Source organism: Macrobrachium rosenbergii, chromosome 57 (assembly GCF_040412425.1).
Source record: "Macrobrachium rosenbergii isolate ZJJX-2024 chromosome 57, ASM4041242v1, whole genome shotgun sequence".
NCBI lineage: Eukaryota > Metazoa > Arthropoda > Malacostraca > Decapoda > Palaemonidae > Macrobrachium > Macrobrachium rosenbergii.
This window is the reverse complement of record NC_089797.1, coordinates 7955391-7981071: the sequence shown is the minus strand read 5'-3', so window position 1 is coordinate 7981071 and position 25681 is coordinate 7955391. Positions and strand designations below refer to the sequence as shown.

The window sequence follows — 25681 nt, the reverse complement described above, 5'->3', positions numbered from 1 at the left end:
ATATATATATATATATATATATATATATATATATATATATATAAGAGAGAGAGAGAGAGAGAGAGAGAGAGAGAGAGAGAGAGAGAGAGAGAGAGAGAGAGAGAGAGAGAGAGAGAGAGTCTCCTAATGCAGGATAATGAGATATAGGTGCTGAACGATAATTGAAAACAGTATCAATGCTCGTCATGCATCTGGGCCAGTTTAGTTTCAGATCTTATTAGAGAGAGAGAGAGAGAGAGAGAGAGAGAGAGAGAGAGAGAGAGAGAGAGAGAGAGAGAGAGAGAGGAGGGTGGAGGGCGGAAAGTAAGTTGGGGATAGGCCTTTTAAGAAAGCACCGATTCCATGATGAGCCGTGACAAGAAAACTGGGGGACAAGATGCATTTGAAGGTTTGATGAGAGAGAGAGAGAGAGAGAGAGATAGAGATAGAGAGAGAATCATAGGAACTAAGGCTTCCGAAAGTGAGAGAGAGAAAGACACTGGGAGATACAGACAGAGAGAGAGAAAGAGAGAGAGAGCGCATGCGCCGAATATTGACGTATGCGCGCGAGTGGAGTATAGGAGGAGGATCCCGGGAAGTGCATCTCGAGGCAGTCAGTTACAGGCTCCAACCTCCCTCGGCCTGCTGCCGCTTGCTGCCTTCCCTGCCTGCCACTACCGCGTCTTGCCTCCACCCCAACCTTCGAGGACCTCTGAAACCAACACACGATTTCCTCCCCCGCCTTCTGTCCCGCCTCCCCTCGAGGATTTCTACTCGATCCTTCGTGGCCGTCCTTCCAGGAGGCGCCGAAGAGCATATTATTGTGAACTGCGAGGATCGCGGCTCCTAAAGAGAGAGAAAGAGAGAGAGAGAGCGCGAGGGCACTCGAGAGGGACCGAATGGGTCCTCGCCGGCGGTAATAAGAGCAAAATGGCTGGTTGACTAGTGATTTTGTTTTTTGGGTGAGTGTTCGTTCGAGGGGCGTCCCGGGGCGCCTTCCGCAGTGCCAATCCTCCGAAGGAACCAGAGGAAGGAGATCCCTACACAATGCCCTTCCCTTTGCCCTTCCTCTCCGCGGCGAAGGAGACCGCCTCGACCGTTTGGACGGGGGTGAAGGGCGCCATGCCCGAGTCCTGCCTGGGCGGGCCGGACGAGCGCCTCAACTTCGCCAAATTCGGGCGGAATCGCGGCGATGTGGGAGATGACCGCCGTCAACAAACCCGAAGGAGGAGGCGAGCCCGGGGAAGGCGGGGAGAGCTCGCCGAAGGGCTGGAGGGCCAGCCGCCCCTGCAGAGGGAGGGGTCGGTGGGCAGCATGTCCACCACGGTTGGGGTGGAGGGGTCAGACCACGACATGATTACGGAGTGGCAGGCCGGCTGGAACGTCACTAATGCTATCCAGGTAAACAGTTATAGCAACCACAATTTATATATATATATATATATATATATATATATATATATATATATATATATATATATATATATATATATATATATATATATGTATATGTATATATGAATGTGTATGCATCCCACTACAAAGATACAGTTGATCAAAAATCAATGTTTGAACATAAAAGCTATATCCCAAGTTCTGAAGGAGCTCAGACGACACATTTATATTTCTTTCACGACATTAATGGGGTAAATATTGTCATTTTCGTCAACGGTCTATTAGTGTTTTCTATTTCTGCCATTCGCAGAAAGTCAGTGCTCGACCTGTGCTCTTCTTTTGTTTATTGAACCCTTCTCAAAATGCAGTGACTCGACTTACACCTTGCTTACACAAACTGTAGTTTCGTATGTTTGCGCAAACACAAGACCAAAGTGTTTAACCAGAACAAGAGACCAAACAGACGATTTGAAAACAAAATGTCATGTTTACGAAGACCATTTCATACCCATTTCTTTTTATGAAAGTGTATTTGTGAATCGAATTGTCTGTGATGATATAATGCATATAATTCAGCCCATATGCCCGTAGGATAAGCCTTGCGACACACAAGCTAAGTAGCAAGTGACCTGAGGAGAGGTTACCAAGAGAAAGTTTATCGATTTTCCTTTTGAACTGGTGTTGGGGCAGAGTCAAACGGCATTGTGGCAGTAAGCAATGACCCGCGCAGACAGAAAGAAAGACACTGAAAAGGTGACGTAGGACAGTAAATTCAGAGGGTATTTGGGGCAGACAAAACACAGTAATCTGGCGACGGAAACAAAATTTGAGGGGGCTTACAGTAATCAAAGGCCACCCAGGGTGACGTACAGTGGACAGGGGTTAGGAGACAGCAAATTTCGAGAGATTTTCAAGGCAGGGTTTTCAGATGGAGGACGTTAGGGGGTCCTTGTTATAAAATGTAGAATTAGGGGCAATATTTATAAAAAAGAGTTAACAATATCCGGACTTATTTTTAGAGCAGCGGCACTGATTCCTTACGTAGTGTCGAGGTTTGTTTAATTAAGTAAATGTCAGCTGTTTCCCTGCTGACTGAGTAACCGATTTAATTATATGAACTGACGTCAGCAGACATAATTATCATTGCAATAGATGAAGCGAGAGAAATCAGCATAGTTTTAACCCAATGAAAACTGTGACACTGAATTATTATTACTATTATTATTATTATTATTATTATTATTATTATTATTATTATTATTATTATTATTATTATTATTATTATAAGATATCTATTTCGAGAAGGCTGTTCTTATTATCTTTGTTTTTATTTCCATGGAAGTTGAATGGATCAGCCCGCTCAGCTGACCCAAACGTCAGTGACCTTGACCCAGGTTTCAAGGTCAGGCGCCTATTTTTACATCAAATTGCAAAAAGTCACTTAAATCACTGTCTTTGTATTTTTGATACGGAGCTTCGTCCGAACTGTTTACACTGTTGAAGACAAATTTTCCAATCTTTTTTTATTGTGCAGAATGAATCACTAATTTTGGAAATCACTACCATAAGTCGCAAAGGGCAAGGGGGGGGGGGAGGGGAACTTGAGGTCTATTTATATTGACTGGTTGATTTATGAATTTAGGCTATCAAGTCATACACTGGGACACTTTCGGCCATTCGGCACTTAACGCATTGGAAGGGAGGAGTTCGAGTGGTTGAACAGCAAGGTTTTGGAAAGAAAGCAGGAAGAAATAAATTAAAAGGTTAAAAAGTGGGTGCCGAAGGGACGCTGCAGACACCCTTTATATTGCCTACAGCGCACCACGTGAGGCGCACTGACGACGTTACCGCCTTCCTACGGGGAAGCCTTTGTAGAAAATGGAATAGAATTTAGCACAAAGGACAAGCGCTGGTACCTATGAGGTCATTCAGCGCTTAAACGGAAATTGACAGTAAAAGGTTTGAAAGGTGTAACAGGAGGAAGACTTCGCAGTTGCACTATGAATCAATTGTTAGGAGAGGATGGAAAGATGGGAGAAAGGTAATATGAATGGAGGTACAGTAAAAAAAAATGTAAGGGGTTGCAGCTAGGGGCCGAAGGGGTGCTGCAAATAACCCAAAGTAATGCCTACAGTGCACCGCATGAGGTACACTGACGGCACTAACTCCCTGTGGGCAAAGCCATTGTAGCCCAGACCCGAAAAGCCCCGTAGGGGGTTAGTGCCATCAGTGCACCTCACGGGCTGCACTGTAGGCATCACTAAAGGTTCTTTGCAGCATCCCTCGGGCCCCTAGCTGCAACCCCTTTCATCCCTTTTACTGTACCTCCATTCATATTATCTTTCTTCCATCTTGCCATCCACCCTCTCCTAACAATTATTTCATACAGCAACTGCGTCCAGTTACACCTTCCAAACCTGCTTACTCTCAGTTTCCTCTCCAGCGCTGAATGACCTCATAGGTCCCAGTGCTTGGTTTTTGGCCTAAATTCTATACTCTATAATTATTTCCAACGGTGCCTTTTCCCGTTTTCTATATTAGCGCGTACCATCACAACTGACTAACTACCAGGTACTATATCACTGTCTGGGGGATTTATTATTATTATTATTATTATTATTATTATTATTATTATTATTATTATTATTATTATTATTATTATTATTATTCGTAATAAGAAAGTTTATTCTTAGTGAAAAAGGGCAAAGGAGCAGAGAGAAGTAAAACTTGATAAATATAGACGAAATGAAATTCAGCCAAAAGCCAGTTTTTGTAAAATGTATAATGAAATTTTTTTTATAATTGATGGATAACTACAATGCATCAATGTATCGGGGAACATAAAGACTATAAATTTTTTTTTAACTCTGGGGACTGGGAGTGTGATTTGAGGATTATGTACCATTGAATGGGCACGGAGTGTTCCTCAGTATAACACTTGTTGGAACGTGCAAATAAAAATAAATATTATTTGATATACCTCTATATATATATGCCCCACACATACACACACACACACACACACACACACACACACACACACACATATATATATATATATTATGCATACATATACAGTATATGTGTGTGTACATATGTATTTATGTTAGAAATAATCAACACACAGTCACGTGTGGAACAGAAAAAATTTCTGACTCACATCAGGATCGAACCCAGGTCTTTCAATTGAAAGATGGGACTGCTGCCAACCAAGCCACAGGAGTCATAAAAGAAGTTGGAACCTGAGTACCACTGTACCTAAGACTTTACCTGGGCAGGCTATATATATCTATATATATATACTGTATATATATATATATATATATATTTGTGTGTATGTATATATATATATGTATATATATAAAGTATATACTGTATATTTGTATGTGTGAGTGTGTGTGTAAGGATGGAGGGAAAATGGAGGATTAAAAATAATGAAACAATATGAAATAAAAGATCAGTAAAGGTCCTTAGTTCGAGAGCAGACAAGTCACGTGACTTCCTCTCCCTCATCAAAGAATTATATCTCGTCTGGGCTTAATTACGAGTGCGAGGATAAACATTCCCGTTGCTACATGAGCTGTAGTTGTCATGGAGTTTGTTTTAATGTAATACAGTATTTCAGCTGCGCCATTGAGAGAGGTATATACCTATACACACATACACTATATATATGTATGTATGTATGTGTGTACATATACAGTACACTTATATATATATATATATATATGTATATTTATTTATTTATATATGTATATGTGTTTGCATATATATACATATATGTATGCATAAATATATATACATATATACTTAATATATATTTATATATTATATATATATATATATATATACACATATACACACATATGGCATCCCCTTAAGAATAAATTCAGTTCGCAACATCAAACTTGAAGCCAGCAAGAAGAAGACTACCATTCCTTATTGTCCCTGTTGAGGAAAAAACCAAACCCACCGCTCCACTTTAATCTTCACAAAATCCACAAACGTACTGTTTAGACTCATCCCAGTGACCCGTCGTCTGTGCCTGCGTCAGGAGTGCCCTCTGCCACTACAGGACAGGAACGTGTAAAGGTTTTCAAAGCCCTAATTTGCTTGTTTTTTTAATTGGGCTGTTTTGCTTTGAACGATAAACGGTAGACCCGCGCCGAGCAAATCCTGCCTTAAGACATGTATTGATAAACAACGATACCCCAGCGACATCGTAGATTGGATTAGTGGAAGTTAAGCACTGGGCCACTCTCGGTTATTCAGCGTTTAAGACTTTGAAAAGTGGTAGTTGGAGTGGCTGGACAGCAAGAGAGAGAGAGGTCCAGGAAATAAAAGAGATGAAGTACGTGGATCTAAAGTGCGCTCTGAAGTAATAGTTAGAGAGGTTGGACAACAAGACAGAAGGGAAGTAGGGATGGAGTAAGAGGTTCAGAAGGTAAAGATGTGAATAATAGGGTCCAACGTGCACTATGAAGTAATAGTTAGAGAGGTTGGACAACAGTTTTGAAGAAAGGAAGCGAGCACTGAGACGAGTAAAAGGCTTAAAAAGTGGGTGCAGCTTAGGGCCTAGGGGACGTTTCAAGCAGCCTTTAAAAATGCCTACAGTGCACCGCGTGAGGTCAACTGAGGGCACTGCCCCTTAAGAGGGTCACAGTGGACGTGACGAACAAGAAACAGGAGGAATCCAACGCATAGGGCGAAGAAGCCAGAACAAAGAATAGGAAAATTATAACTATCTTGTACAGAGTCTACTAAGGGAATACCCCCAGATGTGAATCCGATTCTGTTCCTAGAACCATCACTTAAATGAGTAACACAGAATCATCTTATGTGAGAGAATTACCAAGTCTTCAGCCGCCCCTACTCAGCAGTCGCTCTTGTGAACAAGAATGTCACTGTCCCAAAGATGCCTAAAAGCTAGACTAAGAAGATGGTTTTACAAAAATGTTCGAAAGAGGCATGTTAGAATTACCTTGAAAGTGTCACTATTCAATCCTAATTTTAATTTTCGACTGTATGGCTGCATGCCATTGTACGAGAAGTGTAGTTTCTCTGTGAAATTACAGTGAGGATTTCACTGTACTAAGGAGTCTGAGGGTACGTCTACACTACAGTAAAATGTGATAATCACACGGTGGCAACTTAACTGTAAAACACCACAATCAGGTTGAAAATAAATCAGTGACTTTAAGCGGAGAACGAACCTTTGGCCTTTATTGGATACTCGTATAAAACTCTTGCTAGAACTGCCATTACTCATTAACCTGATGTCCGTGCAATAGGTTACCGACTTGTCGTTATGTCATGTTTGATTGTAGTGTGGACACTATCGTAAGAACTCTTGATTTTACAAAACTGAAAATTCGAAAGAAGCAAACAATTATTTTTTCCAGTTTCAAATTTCATTCCTATCAGTTTTCTGAAAAGAAAACTATTGTGTCGGTTTTGGCTGTCTGTCCGCACTTTTCCTGTCCGCCCTCAGATCTTAAAAACTACTGAGGCTAGAGGGCTGCAAATTGGTATGTTGATCATCCACCCTCCAGTCATCAAACATACGAAATTGCAGCTCTCTAGCCTCAGTAGTTTTTTTTCTATTTAAGGTTAAAGTTAGCCATAATCGTGCTTCAGGCTACGATCTAGGACAGGCCACCACCGGGCCGTGGTTAAAGATTCACGGGCCGCGGCAACATACCGAGACCACCGAAAGATAGATCTATTTTTTGTGGCCTTGATTATACGCTGTAACGGCTGTACAGAAAACTCGACTGCGCCGAAGAAACTTTGGCGCATTTTTTACTTGTTTTTAATTGTCGCTTGCATGGCTGCGTTGCCATTGTATCAGAATAATAGTTTTTTTGCAAAATTACACTGAGGACAGCCACGACATGATGGCTGAAACAGCTGTCGGCAGCGTGATAAATAAATGGATCAGCAGAGCAACCATTTTTATCAATTTCTTCAAAACATTAATCTTGAAGGAACGAAAAAGTACAAGAGGTTTGGAAAAGCTTCGATGCTGAACGATACCTGTCACTAATGTACATTAACATTTGAAAGAGAATTGTTTATGAGCAGGACTTCGGCCTAAAAGGATGTATATTTTGTATGATGATGCTAGCAGCTGATTCTTTCATCACGCGTCACCACAGGTGAAAAAATAATACACTGAGTGTGGGTTTCGATTTGATTTCTAAGCCATCAATGAAGGACTGATTGCTTGGAAATAAAGTCAAAACCGGTCAGGACCTACAGTACATCCAGTCTCCATTTTTTCACCTGTGATGTGTGGTGTGTATATATATATATATATATATATATATATATATATATATATATATATATATATATATATATATATATATTTTATATATATATATATATATTTATATATATATATATATATCTGTATATATATATATACACACATATATATATGTGTATGTATTTATCTATGTATACACACATACAGTATCTATATATATATATATATATATATATATATATATATATATATATATATATATATATATATATATATATATATAATATAACATAATTTCAATGTGACATTTCTCTGCTCTCAAACATTAAACCACGATTAAAACATTAACTTCACATTCAATTTCCCTTGCGAATAACTTACACTCACTCAAAGTTAATGATTTATTATATGTGCTCCTACCTTGGCCATTTTACGAACTTATATCGTTTTGTTATAGGGATCTTATTCACCTCTTTATTTCGGTATAAAACTAAGATGGCTGTGGATAAAGTCATTGTCGTCCTAGTTTCTGACCCAGAATGTCCGAGGATCGAGTCCTGCTCAGGGCAGGAGCACTTACGACAAGATTCTTTCTGGGTGTAAGTTATTCCATATGTGAAGTGAATGTCATAATTATGAGTTATTTGGGGTTAAATGTTTAGGAGGATACAGACGTCTGAACAGACACACACACATATAACATACACACACGAATATAATATATATATATATATATATATATATATATATATATATATATATATATATATATATATATATATATATATATACTTATATATACTTATATATACATATAATAATAATAATAATAATAATAATAATAATAATAATAATAATAATAATAATAATAATAATAATAATAATAATAATAATAATAATAATAAAAGGAGTCCATGAAAACGTCCAAAAGGTAGCAAGTTAATGCTATATATTTCGTAGAAAAACTACATCGACGGAGACAGTTGTTCTCCGAAATAGCCTATATAGCATCAACTTTCTACCTTTTGGGGCGTTTTTTATGGGTTCCTTTTATTAGATGGAATTTGTTTTAACAGAGATATTTCACTCATGTATATATATATATATATATATATATATATATATATATATATATATATATATATATATATATATATATATATATATATATATATATATACACATATACATACATATATACATACACATATATACAATATTCCTCCAGTCTGGCTCAAAGACCACATGCAATTGCATTTGAAAAAAAAATAATTTTCACCAGATAATTTCTCTCTCTCCTTAATGAACGCCAACTGGCGTAATTAATTCTGCAAGGATGGCGAAATCAGCTGTCCATCAAGAATCGCCTGTCAATTTTGCTTAGGGAGACTGGAACCCGAATTGAAACAAGAATCCTTAAAGTGAAAATCCGGAAATTTTGCGGATGGAGGTCTTTGGAATCCTGGAAATTGCGGGACTTGAGAATGCTACAAGTTATGGAGAAATTTGGAAAAGAACTTAAATGAGATATTGAGGTAAATTTTGAAAATGGGAAAATGAAAAATTGAAATATGGAAGGATTATGAGTTTTGGAGATATAAAAGGAAATAATTTAATATATAGATAAAGATTATGTGAAGTAGAATTCAGATTAAATACTAAGATTAACACCAATAAAATTAAGATTTTTGAAAAAAATAAAAGCTGAAGAACTTGAAAATTACAAACTTAAGTAGTTCTTAAAATCTAGAACCCACATCTAGAACCTAGGACCTCTGGAGGACAGAACTGAAGGACTTTCGATTTATGAAAATGAAGACATCAAGATTCTTATCATTCTGACACCAATGATGAAGAAACAAATCCGCAGTTATGTATATATATATTTCAAGATAAAGCTTTATTTTTAAATATATGTACATATACTTAATACCAATGATATTTGCGAAACTCACTCGTCTGAAAATTAAATAAAAACAATATTCTAAGAAACGTAAACATTTACTTTTTAGTCAAATGAAGACCTCGGCATTTTTTGTGACAAAAATTAACAATGTTGATAGCGAAGGAATTTATAATTTTTGTATTTGGCAACTTAAAAAATTCATGTAATGATGACAGGGAAAATTAACAGTTATAATCGTGAAGAAATTTGTAATTTTATTTATTCAATAACTAAAAAGTTCATGTAATGAAAATGAAGTTAACGTAGATCAATGCCCTCCTCACACATGTTTATGTATGCATGTATATATGTAAGTGTGTGTGTGTGTGTGTGTGTGTGTATAGGCGTAGAAGCACAGCTAGTCTTAAAAATTTCTTGATTAATTTTTCATTATTCTCCACAGAAAATTTTTTATTCGAATTTGGTTCTAGTGTTTGTGTAACAAAAAGAACTGGATAAGGAGAGAGAGAGAATGGTTCCACCTGGTGCCTGTGAATAATTACTTCAGCAACCCCCCATTTTTTGCATCACAGGCTGCGGGCCACAACATTCGATTGACCACCAGGTACCTTAATTCACTGCATAGTTGAAGTATAGAGAGAGAGAGAGAGAGAGAGAGAGAGAGAGAGAGAGAGAGAATGGTTCCACTTAATGCCTCCTGATTGCTGCTTTTGACCACCTCCTGTAGTTGAGAGATTGAGAAGAGAGAGAGAGAGAGAGAGAGAGAGAGAGAGAGAGAGAGAGAGAGAGAGAGAGAGAGAGAGATTTGCCAAAGCTTTCTGGAGATGTCACGAAAACGAGCTTGGCTATCTGGTTACCAACCTCGCCCCATCTCCTAGAAACCCAAGATTGATCCCACAGGGGAGAAACCACCTGGTGCCGTTTTATGAAAAGTCCATTTTACCTCTGTTGACTTAGGCTTTGAATGGTTTACCTGGTGGTTAGTCGACTGTAGTGGGTGCAGAGAAGGTGGAGAAGTGAATGGGCTAACAAAATCATCTAAGAGGCTCTAAGACTTTTTTTTAGATAATAATAATAATAATAATAATAATAATAATAATAATAATAATAATAATAAGTAAATAGATAAATAAATAAATAAACAGGAAAGATACAGTAAGGGGAAATTCCCTGTCGCCAGCCTGGCCGGGGGAAAGGCCTTATCGCCGCTTCTAAAATTGATCAATGCAGACAATCCCGTATACACTGCGGTGAATGTTCCTCCCTCCTCCGACCAGCCATGATGTTCCTCTCTCTCTCTCTCTCTCTCTCTCTCTCTCTCTCTCTCTCTCTCTCTCTCTCTCTCTCTCTGTATTTTTATATTTAAACACTACCATTTCTTTGTCTCTAGATCCCTACAGACTCAAAGACCACTGACTATCGTATTCTCTCTCTCTCTCTCTCTCTCTCTCTCTCTCTCTCTCTCTCTCTTTATTCTTATATTTATACACTATAATTTCTTTGTCTCTCGATCCCTACAGCCTAACCAAGACCGTGACTATCGTATTCTCTCTCTCTCTCTCTCTCTCTCTCTCTCTCTCTCTCTCTCTCTCTCTCTCTCTCTCTCTCTGCCCACCCAGAATGATGACAGATATTTTTCTGCCAGACTGCCATCAATGCAGCATCAATATCACGTTTGGGAATTCATTGACGGTGTCAATGGAGACGCCGCGTCTCTGTGTGAAGCCGCTTTTTCCACAGCAATTGTCGAGAAGCTGAATGCGTTCTCTGTGGAACTCTTATATCGGACCTTTCGATGGGGGAGGGAAATTTTTTTTGGGGGTGGAGGGGGATCCCAGACGCGTAGGAAGGAAGGAAGGAAGAAATTTAATATATCTGTATAGCTTGTTTGTTGAATGGGAGTATTTATAACTGAATTCATGGCGTATAGTTATTTGCTAATTTAGAGGACACGAGAGAAAGGCTAAAATAAGCTGACACAACACACACATATATATGATACATACATATATATTATATATACTCGTATATATATGTATGTATGTATACATGTACATATAATATATAAATATATATATATATATATATATATATATATATATATATATATATATATATATATATATTATATATATATATATATATATATATATATATATATATATATATATATATATTTGTATATATAAATTTAGAATAATCGTGAATATGAAACGTCATACGTCTCCTTGTATTTAACTTACATTTTATCTATTCATTTATCGGCCTGTGAATTTTTTTCTTCTTTTCTAATAAGTGATCTTTTCTTTCTGTATTTCCTGTTACCTTCTGTTAGTTCTTTCAAACGGTTAATTCTTTCAAATGAACACCGCATTCTTTGGAAGCCGAATTTCCAGTCAGTAGCCCCTGTGGTCTTGTTTCATATGAATAGGGTTCAACTTCTGAATAATATATAGGCCTATATATATATTATTTATATATATGTATATATATTTATATATATATACATATATGTATATATATATATATATATATATATATATATATATATATATATATATATATACACACACAGTACATATATGAGTGCGTATGAAAGAGAAGTAAGGAGGAAAAGCATTTTGTAGTTTATATGTTATCAGAAAGCAAGGGTGATGTAGGGTTAAATCGAGATATGTAATGGTATGGAGAGAATTTAAAGCAATTATATCTGATTTAACCTTGACTTAACCCGTAGAGAAAATAGATGCAGGTTGGTTTTGTAACCTGTGGCCATTAAATGGGTTTTTGTGGTCAAAAAGGATGTTGTTTTTACTTCTAAGTGGTCATGCTAGGATGATGTGTCACTGTGTGAAAGCAAAATTGTGATACACTGCAACCTGAGAATGCATTAGCATCTTTTGATGATATAATTAGGCCTATTAGAAAGTGGCACAACATAGTTATACTATTCAGTTACACAAAGATATATTATGGAATCATTTCTTGTATGATTGACCCGTTCGTTACACATCTCTTTCGTGTTTGTGCCCATCTGCTTGAAGTGGACATTCAACCAATGCTAAGCTGCTGCTGCTGTTAACATTGTACCACACAGTTCCTACAGTTCTCGAATTCAGAGACCATTTTTTTAAATATTCGTCTCCATTGCTACTGTCCATCTTCAAGGAAGCTGTATTTCGTAAAACGGGAAGGTTTCTGGTAATAGATTTGTATTTCTGTCTGTCTTAGATTTGACTAATATTTTGATTAAAAAAATTATAGGCTAATCAGAGTTGAAGCGAAGATGCAATGCATTATTTCCCTAAAACTATTCTCATTGTATTTTAATAATTAGTCATAATTTTATCTATTTTTTAATTTGTTAATTTATTTTTTTCCTTTCTTATAACCGATCTCTTCTTTTGTATTTCCTATTACCTTCTGTTACTTCATTCAAATGAGCACCACATTCTTTGGAAACTTGATTTAAAGTCACTGGCCTCTGTAGGCTTGTTCCATATGAATGGGGTTCATCTTTAGAATAAATAATAATAATAATAATAATAATAATAATAATAATAATAATAATAATAATAATAAAAAAGGAGAACCTATGAGGTTAATTCGTAGTTCACAGGATCAGTCTTGAAGCTTCAAAAATCGAAGTTACATTAGGCCTACGTCAAAAGAACGCATTCGGGTCGTTTCGGCCGTAAGTCATTTAGGCCGTAAGCACGTATACGTGCAAAATGGGCGCCGTGTTTAGTACCAGCCCCTTGGGGATGTACGTAAAACATAAAATAATAACGGTAAATACCATAAACATAACTTCTTACATTGTTTTGGATGTTACGGCCTAAGTGACTTACGGCCGAAATGACCAGGACTGAAAAGAACAATGACCAGTTAAGTTCGAGGCAGTACTTGAGGTCTCGAGACCAGCCTCGGCCTAGGGGTTGGTCTAGAAGTTGGCCACGGTCCCGGCATACGGTGTCTCCGTCTCGGATTCGGTCTAAGTCTAGTGGCCAGCTCGAGACCACTTTATATATATATGTATTTTCAGTATACCGAAACGTCAAGGAGTGAGAAATAAATTTACCTGGGCAGGAGAAAGGTTTTTCAGCTGTCATGTCAGTTTTGAGTTAATTTAGGCTGCTGTTACTGACGTGGTTCTGGTGATTTTGACCTTCAGTTCCGTTGTGGAGTCTCGTAGCAGCCTGCCTCTCTCTCTCTCTCTCTCTCTCTCTCTCTCTCTCTCTCTCTCTCTCTCTCTCTCTCTCTCTCTCTCATAAACACCATACATGCGATCAGATACCTTCACATAACGAAAAATGATTATGAAAACGAAGATGAAAAGTTAGTGAGAAAGTAAGTGAGGCCGAAGTAAAAAGAACAAGAAGAAAATGCGCCGAAGTTTCTTCGGCGCAATCGAGTTTCCTGTACAGCGTTTAATCAAGGCCACCGAAAATAGACCTATCTTTGGATGGTCTTGGTATAATGCTGCATGAACCGCGGCCCATGAAACTTTAACCATGGCCCGGTGGTGTCCTGTCCCATATCGTTGCCAGAAGCATGGTTATGGCTAACTTTAACCTTAAATAAAATCAAAACTGCTGAGGCCAGGGGTCTGCAATTTGGGATATTTGATGATTGGAGGGTGGATGATCAATATACCAATTTACAGCCCTCTAGCCTCAATAGTTTTTAAGATCTGAGAGCGGACAGAAAAAGTGCGGACAGACAGGTAAAGCCGGCACAATTATTATAGTTTTCTTTTAAAGAAAACTAAAAACTCGCTCTGCAACCAAGACAGGAATCGAACCAGCCACCCACCTTCAGGTTACGTTAGGCTACCCAAAGTTGCTATTAGTATTTTGGTTTAAGTTTCTTCTCATTTACTAATACCCTTTGACTAATTGACTTGACGATTTGTTAACTGAATTATTCAGTGATTTATTGGAGTACAAATCTGAAACCTGACCTTTAAACATACGGTGTTGGCTTAGACAAATTCAGACATTAAATCCTGTGGTCAGTATTGGACACAGACTCTCCCCAGAGCAGTCTGGACACTGACTCAGTCATAGGCTCTGATGGTGTGGACTTAGACTCTGCCTTGGTCTAAGCATCAGAATTGTCTTAGATTTCTGTTACTGGATATATTTTCTCCCTTCTGTCAGTTCATGTGATCAAGAATTAGGTATTATGACGTAAAATCAGGATCAGAATCACCCGACTGCTAAGGAGGCCCAATAAGACCAAATGAAAATTAACTAGGTCCACCTACCAGTTTTCATTTCTTCTCAGAATCTACACAACAAGAAGCGCAGAATCTAGAGTCTAGGTTTTCTGTTTTGTATATGCCCTTATGTGTCCTTTTTTTAAACTCAAAACTGTAACTACATGAATACAAGAGAGTTACAGAAACCAAAATCCTTTCCATCCATTCATGATCTGTCTAGACTTATGAACTGTGCAGTGGACAAGCAGCGGAGTTCAGTGTAGGAAATGTTGTAAGAGATTTGAGGTTTTCATCTTTAACTTGGACAGCAAGGAGCGTCTGTTTGCCTGTCCATTGTGTGTGTATATTGCACTCAGGGTAAATGACATTTGAGAGTGTATACATGTTTGCTTGCGCTTGCATAGATTTTCCGCTCAAACTGAAAAGTCACGTCAGAGGCCACCGTGGAAATGACGTGAAAAGCTCAAGTGTTTGCAGAAATGCTTCAAGGATTCAAAGAATTCAGGTTTTGACAATACCAGTAAAAGTTCTCAAACAAACTGAAATCGTTCACGTTAAGGAGCCTGCCATGGAAACGAAATGAAATGCTCACAGTTTATAGAAATACCCAAACTGATTCAAAGACTAAACTTCATGAAAATATCACTAAAAATGGGCCCCAAAGAAACAAGTATATTATCCAAAAAAATGCATATGAGAAATTCGAATTTTCTGAAATAATAAAGAAAGCGAATGTACACTACAGCACTTTAACGCAGCCAGTGAAACGAAGACTAGACCTTTTCATTTGCATTAAGCGCCTTCCTTTAAGGCTCTCAGTCGCCTCTCTGCCTGCTTGTATGTGCTTGTGGATGGATGCTGCTTGTCTTGTTAAATGACACTCGTGCTTGCTGTTCGTTTGACGACAATTTAGACGAACGATAAATTAAATATATGAGAGAAGCGGAGAGTTTTGTGAGACGCCGAGTTTCTCTTGGCATTAGTCTATTTTTTTAAAGTAAATTATATGTTATATGGTGTGATGGGTGTGCTTTATATAAAGTGAAGTTTAGGTGATGAGTTTCTGTTACTGTACACGAGTCTAAATGTAGGGCTTAGTTCTTATGTTCAGGAGCATTTTGGCAATACAAGTGATAGGTCTAACGCACATCTTACTGCACGAGACAAGTTCTCTCTCTCTCTCTCTCTCTCTCTCTCTCTCTCTCTCTCTCTCTCTCTCTGTTTCAGTTTTTCTCTGCAGTTTGTTCAACATGGTGTTGGACTTGACAAACGTTTTGCTTAAATTGTTGAATCCAGATCATCAATATATTTGTCTTTTTGTCATTTGCGTTTGTGTTCTGTTACGTCCTATAAAGTTTTGTTAAACAGATTGTGTGTGAGGAGTGTGTGAGAGAGAGAGAGAGAGAGAGAGAGAGAGAGAGAGAGAGAGAGAGAGAGAGAGAGAGAAACAGCTGGAACGGAAACAATCAATAGCCCTACTCCCATCCGGGTGGAGGTGGTGGTGGTCGCCATCTTGGAACCACGTGTGGGAGTGGGAGTGTAAAGGGGTGGATGGGGGGAGGGAGTTCTTGGTGGGAATAGGATGATAAGTGGGGAGAGAAGGGGGAGGGATTAATGAGGAATGGCCAAGAAATAAGGAAAACAAAAGAATTAAAGATGGTTTGTCGCCGAGAGTGAGAGAGAGGGGGACGATTTGAATCTCCACGGGCATTGTCCTGTTTTCTTTTTTCTCTTCTGCATTATGGCAGGGTTGTACTATCAGGTTCTTTCATGAACTAGGTCTCTGTACGTCTGTCTGTTTGTCTTATTTAACTTGTAGAGTACGCTACACTGTACAGTTATGCATATGAATATAATGACTTATATATATATATATATATATATATATATATATATATATATATATATATATATATATAAACATTCTCTCACTTATTCTAAAGATCTTATTGTGTGTTATTAGGAAACTACAGTCAGCAGAGACTGTCTTTTAAGCATAAAATGTAAGAAAACTGCAACCCTAACCATTGAGTTTAGATTGAAGCTTTTGTACTGCCCCTATAAGTATATATATATATATATATATATATATATATATATATATATATATATATAATATATTTATATATATATATATATATATATATATATATAGAGAGAGAGAGAGAGAGAGAGAGAGAGAGAGAGAGAGAGAGAGAGAGAGAGAGAGGGGCAGCACAAAAGCTCCACTCTAAATTTAATGATGGAGATTGCAATTTTCTTACATTTTCTGTTTAAAAGACAGTGTTTGGTGACTTAAGTTTCCCAATAACACACAATAACAACTCCAGAATAAGTGAGAGAATTCACAAGCTTACAATGTTTGTTTTACAGAAAGCGATCAGAATATGAAGTCTAGATTTTAGAAATAAGATTGAAGATTTAACCTTTTAAAAGACCCCGAACGCGCGATTTCCTAAGAGAGACATGATTAGATACAAACAGTTTAAAAAGAAAAAATTTGATCAGTGATAACAGAACAAAAAAAAAAAAATGTTATCACAGATGCCTTATATTTGCCTCTTGTCTCTGTAGGCTACAATTCATATTTAAACAGGGAATGGTTCCTATGGTGAGAAAGACATATTCTTTCAATTTTTTGAGGTATCTGATATGATCTTACCTTTGACTGACTCAGGTTTGTCTCTCTCCACCATCCAGAATTAGTGACAAAACACCCTTGATACTTGACTGACGATTCAAAATCAACAAAAAAAAAAAAATTGAAAGAATGCATATTCGACGCTGCCAAAAAATGGGACGAAATGACTTTGCGTCCAACTTTAACAAATATCCAAAGGTTCTCGTTCTGGACAACAGCATTTTCTTCGAGGAGGACTTCTGTGGGGGAGTGGGGGGCCGCCATTCTGTTATACGTGTTTGTACACTGGATAAAAAGATCTGTTATTGGAAATATTCTGTAGTGAATGTCGTTGCATGCCAGCTGTTCACTGAAGAACTAGATCCTTCTAAAAGAAGTCAGTTCAGAAATCTTAGGTTTTCTTTTTTTCTGCAATGCTGTGTTGATTTGTACAAGTAGCTGTTTCGTCAGGTGGACAGCAATATCCTCTCATTATTGTTTTCCTGGGTAATTACGAGAGCACCCCCATAAAATGTTTGAAATTGTGAAGTAGTCCAGATAGTTAGACTTCATCCTCCTTGCACAGAAGATTGATTCTTAAAACTACGCAACTCAAATATTTATCAGAAAGTTACTGACATTTACTAAACTGTTGTTGAGTACAGTGAATTTGAATTGATATTGAATGCTAAGAGGAAAAGGCAATAATTTTAAGGAACGATTAAATAAATGTCAAAATTGAGAACAAGACCTGTTATACTATCTCAAATGCTGACAGAAAAGCCATGCAAAAAATATATGGACCTTTCTTGCTACATATTTAAGGATAGATCTGTTATATATATACAGTACATATAATATATATATATATATATATATATATATATATATATATATATATATACTGTATATTATATAATATATATATACATATAAATATACAGTACATATGTATGTATGTATGTATGTATGTATATATATGTATACACATTGATATGGAATTCTCTTTACCTTGGGAATGTCACCACAGGGGAATTACGTATGAGTGCGTCTGCATTAACCTGGATTCGAAACCACGCTTTTGTGAATTGGTGCATGTTCGGCCAGTAAAGTGACTGCCACCCACGTATCAATCTCAAAGTCAGGGGTTCGAATTCAGGGCAGGGTTAATTTACCTCCAAAATTTAATTCCCTGTGGGTAGAAGTTATCCCCAAGGTAAAGTTAAATCAATACTAATTTGTTATTTTTGTCCTGATATATATATATATATATATATATATATATATATATATATATATGTATATATATATATATGTATACATTAAATATATATATATATATATTAAATATATATATTATAAATATTTATACATATATATGTATATATATCATATATACATGTCTACAATATATACATTAAATAAATATATATATTTTTATATGTATATATACTGTATATATGAAATGTATATATATATGTAGATATGTATATGTATATATATATATATATATATTTATATATATATATATATATTATATATACATTTATAAAAGCAAAAGTATATTTTGAAAGAGTTACGCGTCGCCTTTCATTGCTACTCAATATATTGCATTTCGGGTTTAATTACTATATGTAGAGACTGGAATTGCTTATCGATTCGCTCGCAGACATGGGAAACAGACACACACACACACACACACACACACACGCTTTGGACAAAACAACAAAATAAACAACAGCAACAACAACAAAAAACACAGCAACAATCATAACCTAAGTGTTGGAGATGATTATTCTTCTTCTTGTAAGTGACAACACAAACTTCTTCTTTGATGTTGATTTGAAAATGTTGTCAGTGGCTCTGACACCTTTTTGTTTGAAGTCACTTGTGTCTGTCTCAGCATTTAATTATATTCTTCCTTTATTTTTCTCTTCATTTCTCTTCCTTCAGCTCCGTAGGGGGTAGTGCCGTCAGTGCACCCACAGGGTGCACTGTACGGCATTACTAAAGATTCTTTGCAGCGACCCCTCTGCCCCTAGCTGCAGCCCCTTTCATTCCTTTTACTGTACCTCCATTCATATTATCTTTTTTCCATCTTGCTATCCACCCTCTCCTAACAATTATTTCATAAGCAACTGCGAGGTTATCCTCCTGTTACACCTTTCAACCTTACCTCCACTCATTTTCCTTTCCAGTGCTGAATGACCTCATTGCTTCCAGCGCTTGGTCTTTGGGCTTTATTTTGTATTCCATTCCATTCCATTTATTGATAATTTTGTTATACCTTTCATTATCGTCATCCTAAGGATGCGAGTGGTCTCAGTAAAGGCACTCCCATTAACCTTTTCGTATGTTTGTATGTGAATTTTTTTTCATCATCCAGGTTTCCCTTGGTCTCCCACTCTCTAGTCTGCTTATCTGTGTCAAGATTGGGACATGTTACACGAAGCATTATCTTCACTCAAGCATTATTTATTTATTAATTTGTCAAATTATATATATTTTTTTCGAATAAATGAACACCTTATTATTAGGAAGCTTGAATTTCAAGTCAGTGGCCTCTGTGGGCTTGTTCCATAATAATAATAATAATAATAATTTATTAATATATTTTTTCTCTTTTCTAATAACTAACTCTTCTTCGTGTATGTCCCATTACCTTCTGCTACTTCTTTCACATGAACACCATATTCTTAAAGGTGTAACAGGAGAAAAACCTCGCAATTGCACCATGAATCAACTGTCAGGAGGGGATGGAAAGTAAGATGGGAGGAAGAGAATATGAAAGAAGGTACAGTAAAAGATATTAAAGGGGTCGCAGCTAGAGGCCGAAGGGACGCCGCAAAGAACCTCAAGTAATGCCTACAGTGCCCTACGTGAGGTGCACTGACGGCTCTACCCCCCCCCCACCACCATGGGGAGCAAGCTTATGGGAATCAGAGAGAGAGAATGCACTGAGAGAATTCGACAGGTGAGAGACTTTGCAGGGTCTCTCACCTGTAGGGGGTTAGTGCCGTCAGTGCGCCTCATGCGGTGCACTGTAGGCATTACTTAAGGTACTTTGCAGCGTCCCTTTGGCCCCTAGCTGCAAACCTTTCGTTCCTTTTACTGTACCTCCTTTCATAATCTCTTGTGGTTTTCCTCCTGTTACACCTTTCAAACTTGTACTGTCAATTTCCGTTTCTCCGCTGAATGACCTCATATGTCTCAGTGCTTGTCCTTTGGCCTAAATTCTATATTCAGTTCAGTTCAGATAGGTGAGAGAAGCTCTCGTGTACTCGAACGAGAAGGAATAAATCATTTGGCAAATGTGAGTCTCTTAACTCAGACGTATAGTGTCTCCGCGAGACGCCATAGTTAATTAATGTTAAGGTGATAAGACAGTTCTTGCGGAGTTCAATAGGTGACTTCATCGATAGGCGGGGTCCTCTCTCTCTCTCTCTCTCTCTCTCTCTCTCTCTCTCTCTCTCTCTCTCTCTCTCTCTCTCTGCAGTGAGAGAGTATTGGAACAGGTAGAAACTCTCTTCTTCTTCTCCTCCTTCTTCAGTGTTCTACACAACTCATGCGAAAGTATTTACCCAAATTAAACTCTCTCTCTCTTCTTCTCCTCCTTCTTCAGTGTTCTAGTGACAACTCAAAAGGTAGGAACTCGCTCTTCAGTGTTCTACCAACTCATGAAAGTATTTACAAATTCAACTCTCTCTCTCTCTCTCTCTCTCTCTCTCTCTCTCTCTCTCTCTGCAGTGAGAAAGTATTAGATTATGTAAAAACTCTCTCGCTTCTTCAATGTTCTGCACGACTCATGCAAAAGTATTTACCCAAATTAAACTCTCTCTCTCTCTCTCTCTCTCTCTCTCTCTCTCTCTCTCTCTCTCTCTCTCTCTCTCTCTCTCTCTCTCTCGTGCTCTGAATCAAAATGCACCGGAATATTTTTATAGGTAATATCATTTTCCCTTAAATTTTTCTGTTATTTTTAATATTGTGTTATTGTCACTTCATCAGTGGCGCCTACTCCAGGAATATTGACTGATAATGAGAAAGCGAGAAGTTAAAAGTAGGCCCCTTATCAATTATAAGTGTTTAAAGAAAGTTTTTCCTCTTAAAATAATTATTGTCGATTTAACAAATAACAAACAGACATGGAACGCATAGCCTGCCAACTCTCAGGCTTTTAAATATCTGAAATGATTTTAATATATATATATATATATATATATATATATATATATATATATATATATATATATATATATATATACATATATATATATATATATATATATATATATGTGTGTATGTGTATATTAGAGAGATTGATCAGATGATGAATATAAACAAGCTGATTTTAGAATAGGTAGGAGTTGTACAGATCAAATGGTTGTTTTAATGCAAATTGTCCATCATTGTATGTAAATAAAAAAAAATCACTTTCTGATGGCTTTTGATGATTACGAGAAAGCATATGACAGCCTCCACAGCCTTTTTTATATTTATATATATATATATATATATATATATATATATATATATATATATATATATATATATATATATATATATATATATATATATATATATATATATATAAATGTATGACTGGAACTCTGGAACTATGAACGAAGTAAGATTCAAAGCTAATGGTGATGGCGTCTTGTTAAGTAAATGGCAGTAATCAGTGGCGTGCTGCAGGAGGATTTTTTGTCACCTTCCCCGTTAGTCTTTCTCATGGACTTCATTATGAAAAAGTGGTTAGAAATAGCAGAAATTTGTAGAATGGAGAAAAGATAGAAACTTAACAGATTCAGAATGCACTTACGGTGTTGTTGTAATCAGCAAAGCACAGGAAGATTTGCAAAGCTTGCTTAATAGAGCGCAGCATGTATCTACAAAGATTGAACTTTGGATAAACCTAAGAAAAGCAGCAATTCTGAGGACAAAGTACGCACAAACGGATAAAATAACACTGAATGGAGAAAAGAATGATGTGGTCAAGTTTTTCCAATCTCTAGCTTTTTTGATGTCCGATACAGGCTCTCTTGGATAGGATTCAGTGAAAGACAAATCGAGTGACATGATTTGGAAATGAAATAGACTAAAACTATATCCGAAAATAAGATAATAAACAAGTCTACTGCAGTGTTTATTGCTACTCTGACGTGAATCATGGTTGACAGTGAAACTATACTCAAAAGGGTTTTGTCAGTTTGAAAGTAAAGCTTTAAGAATATTAGGAGTCGAATGGCAGGACTTATTGGTAATGGATAGAGTAAGAAATGATACTGTAACAGTAATCGTTTCAAATTTAGGTAAGATGATTATATATATATATATATATATATATATATATATATATATGTATATATATATATATATATATATATATATATATATATATATATATATATATATATATATATATATATATATATATATATATATATATAATGTCTTACTTCTGATTTTAATGTCATAAGGCAACCACAAAAGTCGAGTAACTTATCAGTTTTATGCTAATGATATTTCATTATTCCCCGTCTCTTTTATGCTACTCTTATTTTAATTCTTTCATTAACGCCAAAAACAATATTAGGTCAAAGGAAATCACTGGAATAGTAAATCTGATGTGTGATAACCTGAGCTCAGTCTAGACCCCTAACCTTTTAGTTCTACAAATCTCCATTTCATTTCCAGCTTCCTGTTCCTTCTCGTAGTTCTCATGCAAGTACGTCTGGGTCTTCCAATTCTTCTGGTGCCCTGAGGAGATCAGGTGACACCATCATGCGCTGTTCTCCCAGGGCTAGGGCGAAGGACATGTCTAGACCATCTTCATCATAATTTTTCTAAATATGGGACCTTTTCCGTTATGGTATAATTTAAGGAGTCATTGCCTTTAAAGTCTGAAGCTCAGTGTTTACAAAAACGTGCCATAATCACAGCCCCGCGTCTCCATGTTTCCCGCTCTCTTCCAGGGGATGTTCATCGTGTCCCTTCCTTACGCCGTGCTGCACGGAGGCTACTGGGCCATCGTGGCCATGATTGGCATAGCCTACATCTGCTGCTACACTGGCAAGATCCTGGTGGACTGTCTCTACGACCTGAACGAGGAAGGACAGTTGGTCAGGGTTCGGCATTCCTACAAGGGCATCGCTAAGGAAGTCTTCGGCCAGAAGTGGGGCGGGAAAATCGTCAATTCAGCTCAGGTGAGGAAGCTGGAATATTTTGTTTTTCACTGTCAGCGAGTCTGTGTACTGCTCTGTGGCAGACGTACAGAGCTTATACATTTCATTTTTCATATTGACGCCAGAAAAAATAATACTAGTAAGAGTTTCATGACTGAACGTTAGTTATTTTCATATTCACAATTTGTAGACATTTCTGATTTTGCCATGTTGAATAGTTTTGACACTTTTATTTATCACTGTCTGCCTGGATGCAGCATCATTCATTGCCGTGATTTAATCTGTAATGTTACTTTTTCTAGTTAATAGAGCTGTTGATGACCTGTATCCTATACATCGTGCTCTGTGGAGACCTGATGATAGGCAGCTTCCCCGACGGACCGATCGACACGAGGTCTTGGATGATGATCTGCGGCATCATCCTCCTGCCCTGCGGATTCCTCAAGAACCTCCACCACGTTTCCACACTCTCTTTCTGGTGCATGATTGCCCATCTTGCCATCAATATCATTATCTTTGCCTACTGCATAGGCAACGCCCCCACCTGGGCTTGGTCCAAAGTAATGTTCCGAATTGACATTTTAGAGTTCCCAATAGCTCTTGGGATCATTGTCTTCAGCTACACTTCCCACATCTTCCTGCCAACGCTTGAGTACAACCTCATTGACAGGTCTAAATTCACGTGCATGTTGAACTGGAGTCACATCAGTGCTGCCCTTTTCAAGTCTCTCTTTGGTTACGTTGGGTTCTTGACCTGGGCTGAAGACACAGAGGAGGTGATCACCAACAACTTGCCAAACCCGACCTTCAAAGGTTTTGTAAATCTCATCCTAGTTGTGAAAGCATTGCTCTCTTACCCGCTACCTTATTACGCTGCATGTGAAATCATTGAAGTCACTTTCTTCCGAGGTCGTCCAAAAACGGTCTTCCCATCTGTTTGGGCACTGGATGGAGAATTAAAAGTCTGGGCCTTAGGCATACGGGTGATCGTAGTGGTCTTCACCATCCTCATGGCCATATCAATCCCACACTTTGCCATCCTGATGGGGCTGATTGGTTCGTTCACCGGCACAATGTTGTCCTTCATCTGGCCCTGTTACTTCCACCTAAAAATTAAGGCTGGGAAATTAGAATGGGGAGACATAGCCTACGACTGGTTTGTTATTTTCTTAGGCTTCCTGTTTGGCATCATTGGTATCACCACATCCTTCTATGCCCTGGTAGAGGCCTTCCAGATTGGTCTGCCCTTCTAGTGCTCAAGAGACTGTAGTACCATGGTTTATACTTTGCCTCAGAAGGAGGCACATGCATCAAGATTAAAGTTGTTGCAGCGCGCAGTGATGCGGCGTCTGCGGAGGTTTGTTCTCAAGTTTAGTTGCGGTAATGCACATTCAAAAGTATACAAACTTGCGCAAAATTTGTATAGATTTATTAGCTTGAAAAGTTCTCGATGCAGCAATAAGAATCTCAGTGGAGATGGGGAAGTGTGGCACCTAAGTAGACTTGCCAGCATATAGTTAGCGGCTGAACATGTGTAGTTGATCCATAGAAGAGTGAGATCTCAGAATACAAATCATGAATTGTCAACTCAGCACCAGAGAGTGATCCAGGGTGTTGGATAGCGGACGTGCTATAAGCCAAACTGCTGCGGCAGCAGGCATTGCCTGATTGTTTTTGTCTGATCACTGACCACAAGGGTCAGACTTAACCGTGTCTTCCAGGGAGTCATATCCCACTTTCTCAGAGTAAACTTATTACCTGATGGTAACCAAGTCTTCCAGTTAATCGTGATGCAGTTTATAATAGCCAGCCGTTGGTCGCTAGGAAAAAAAAAATTAGAGAATAGTCGACAGTGCAAAGAAGTCAGGAGCTCCTCCATTGGCTCTACTGATGAAAAAAAAAAAAAGGGAAAAAGTGTAGTGTTAGTTAGAAAAGAAGATGCTTTCCTAGTGCCTCTTTATGATCCTTGAGATAGACCAGTCGTGATTTTTCATTGTGTATGATGAAAAACCTCTTTTCTGATGTATGTACGTACGTCTGTGCTGCAGATCTACAAAAAAAAAAATAACAATACTTTCCACTTACTCTCCATGATGTCTCTAGG

General features: G+C 37.5%; 1 protein-coding gene across 1 annotated transcript in view; it reads left to right on the top strand.

Moving 5' to 3' along the window:
• Nucleotides 1-891: 891 nt before the first annotated feature.
• The window catches only part of LOC136837041 (vesicular inhibitory amino acid transporter-like), a 24820-nt gene continuing 30 nt past the window's right edge, over nucleotides 892-25681 (top strand). The window contains 5 exon segments of the mRNA XM_067101617.1: nucleotides 892-1176; nucleotides 1178-1252; nucleotides 1255-1380; nucleotides 23368-23598; nucleotides 23880-25681. The exon segment at nucleotides 23880-25681 is cut by the window's right edge and continues 30 nt beyond it. Of these exon segments, the coding sequence (XP_066957718.1) occupies nucleotides 1027-1176; nucleotides 1178-1252; nucleotides 1255-1380; nucleotides 23368-23598; nucleotides 23880-24830 (1533 nt within the window). The 5' untranslated portion in view covers nucleotides 892-1026 and the 3' untranslated portion in view covers nucleotides 24831-25681.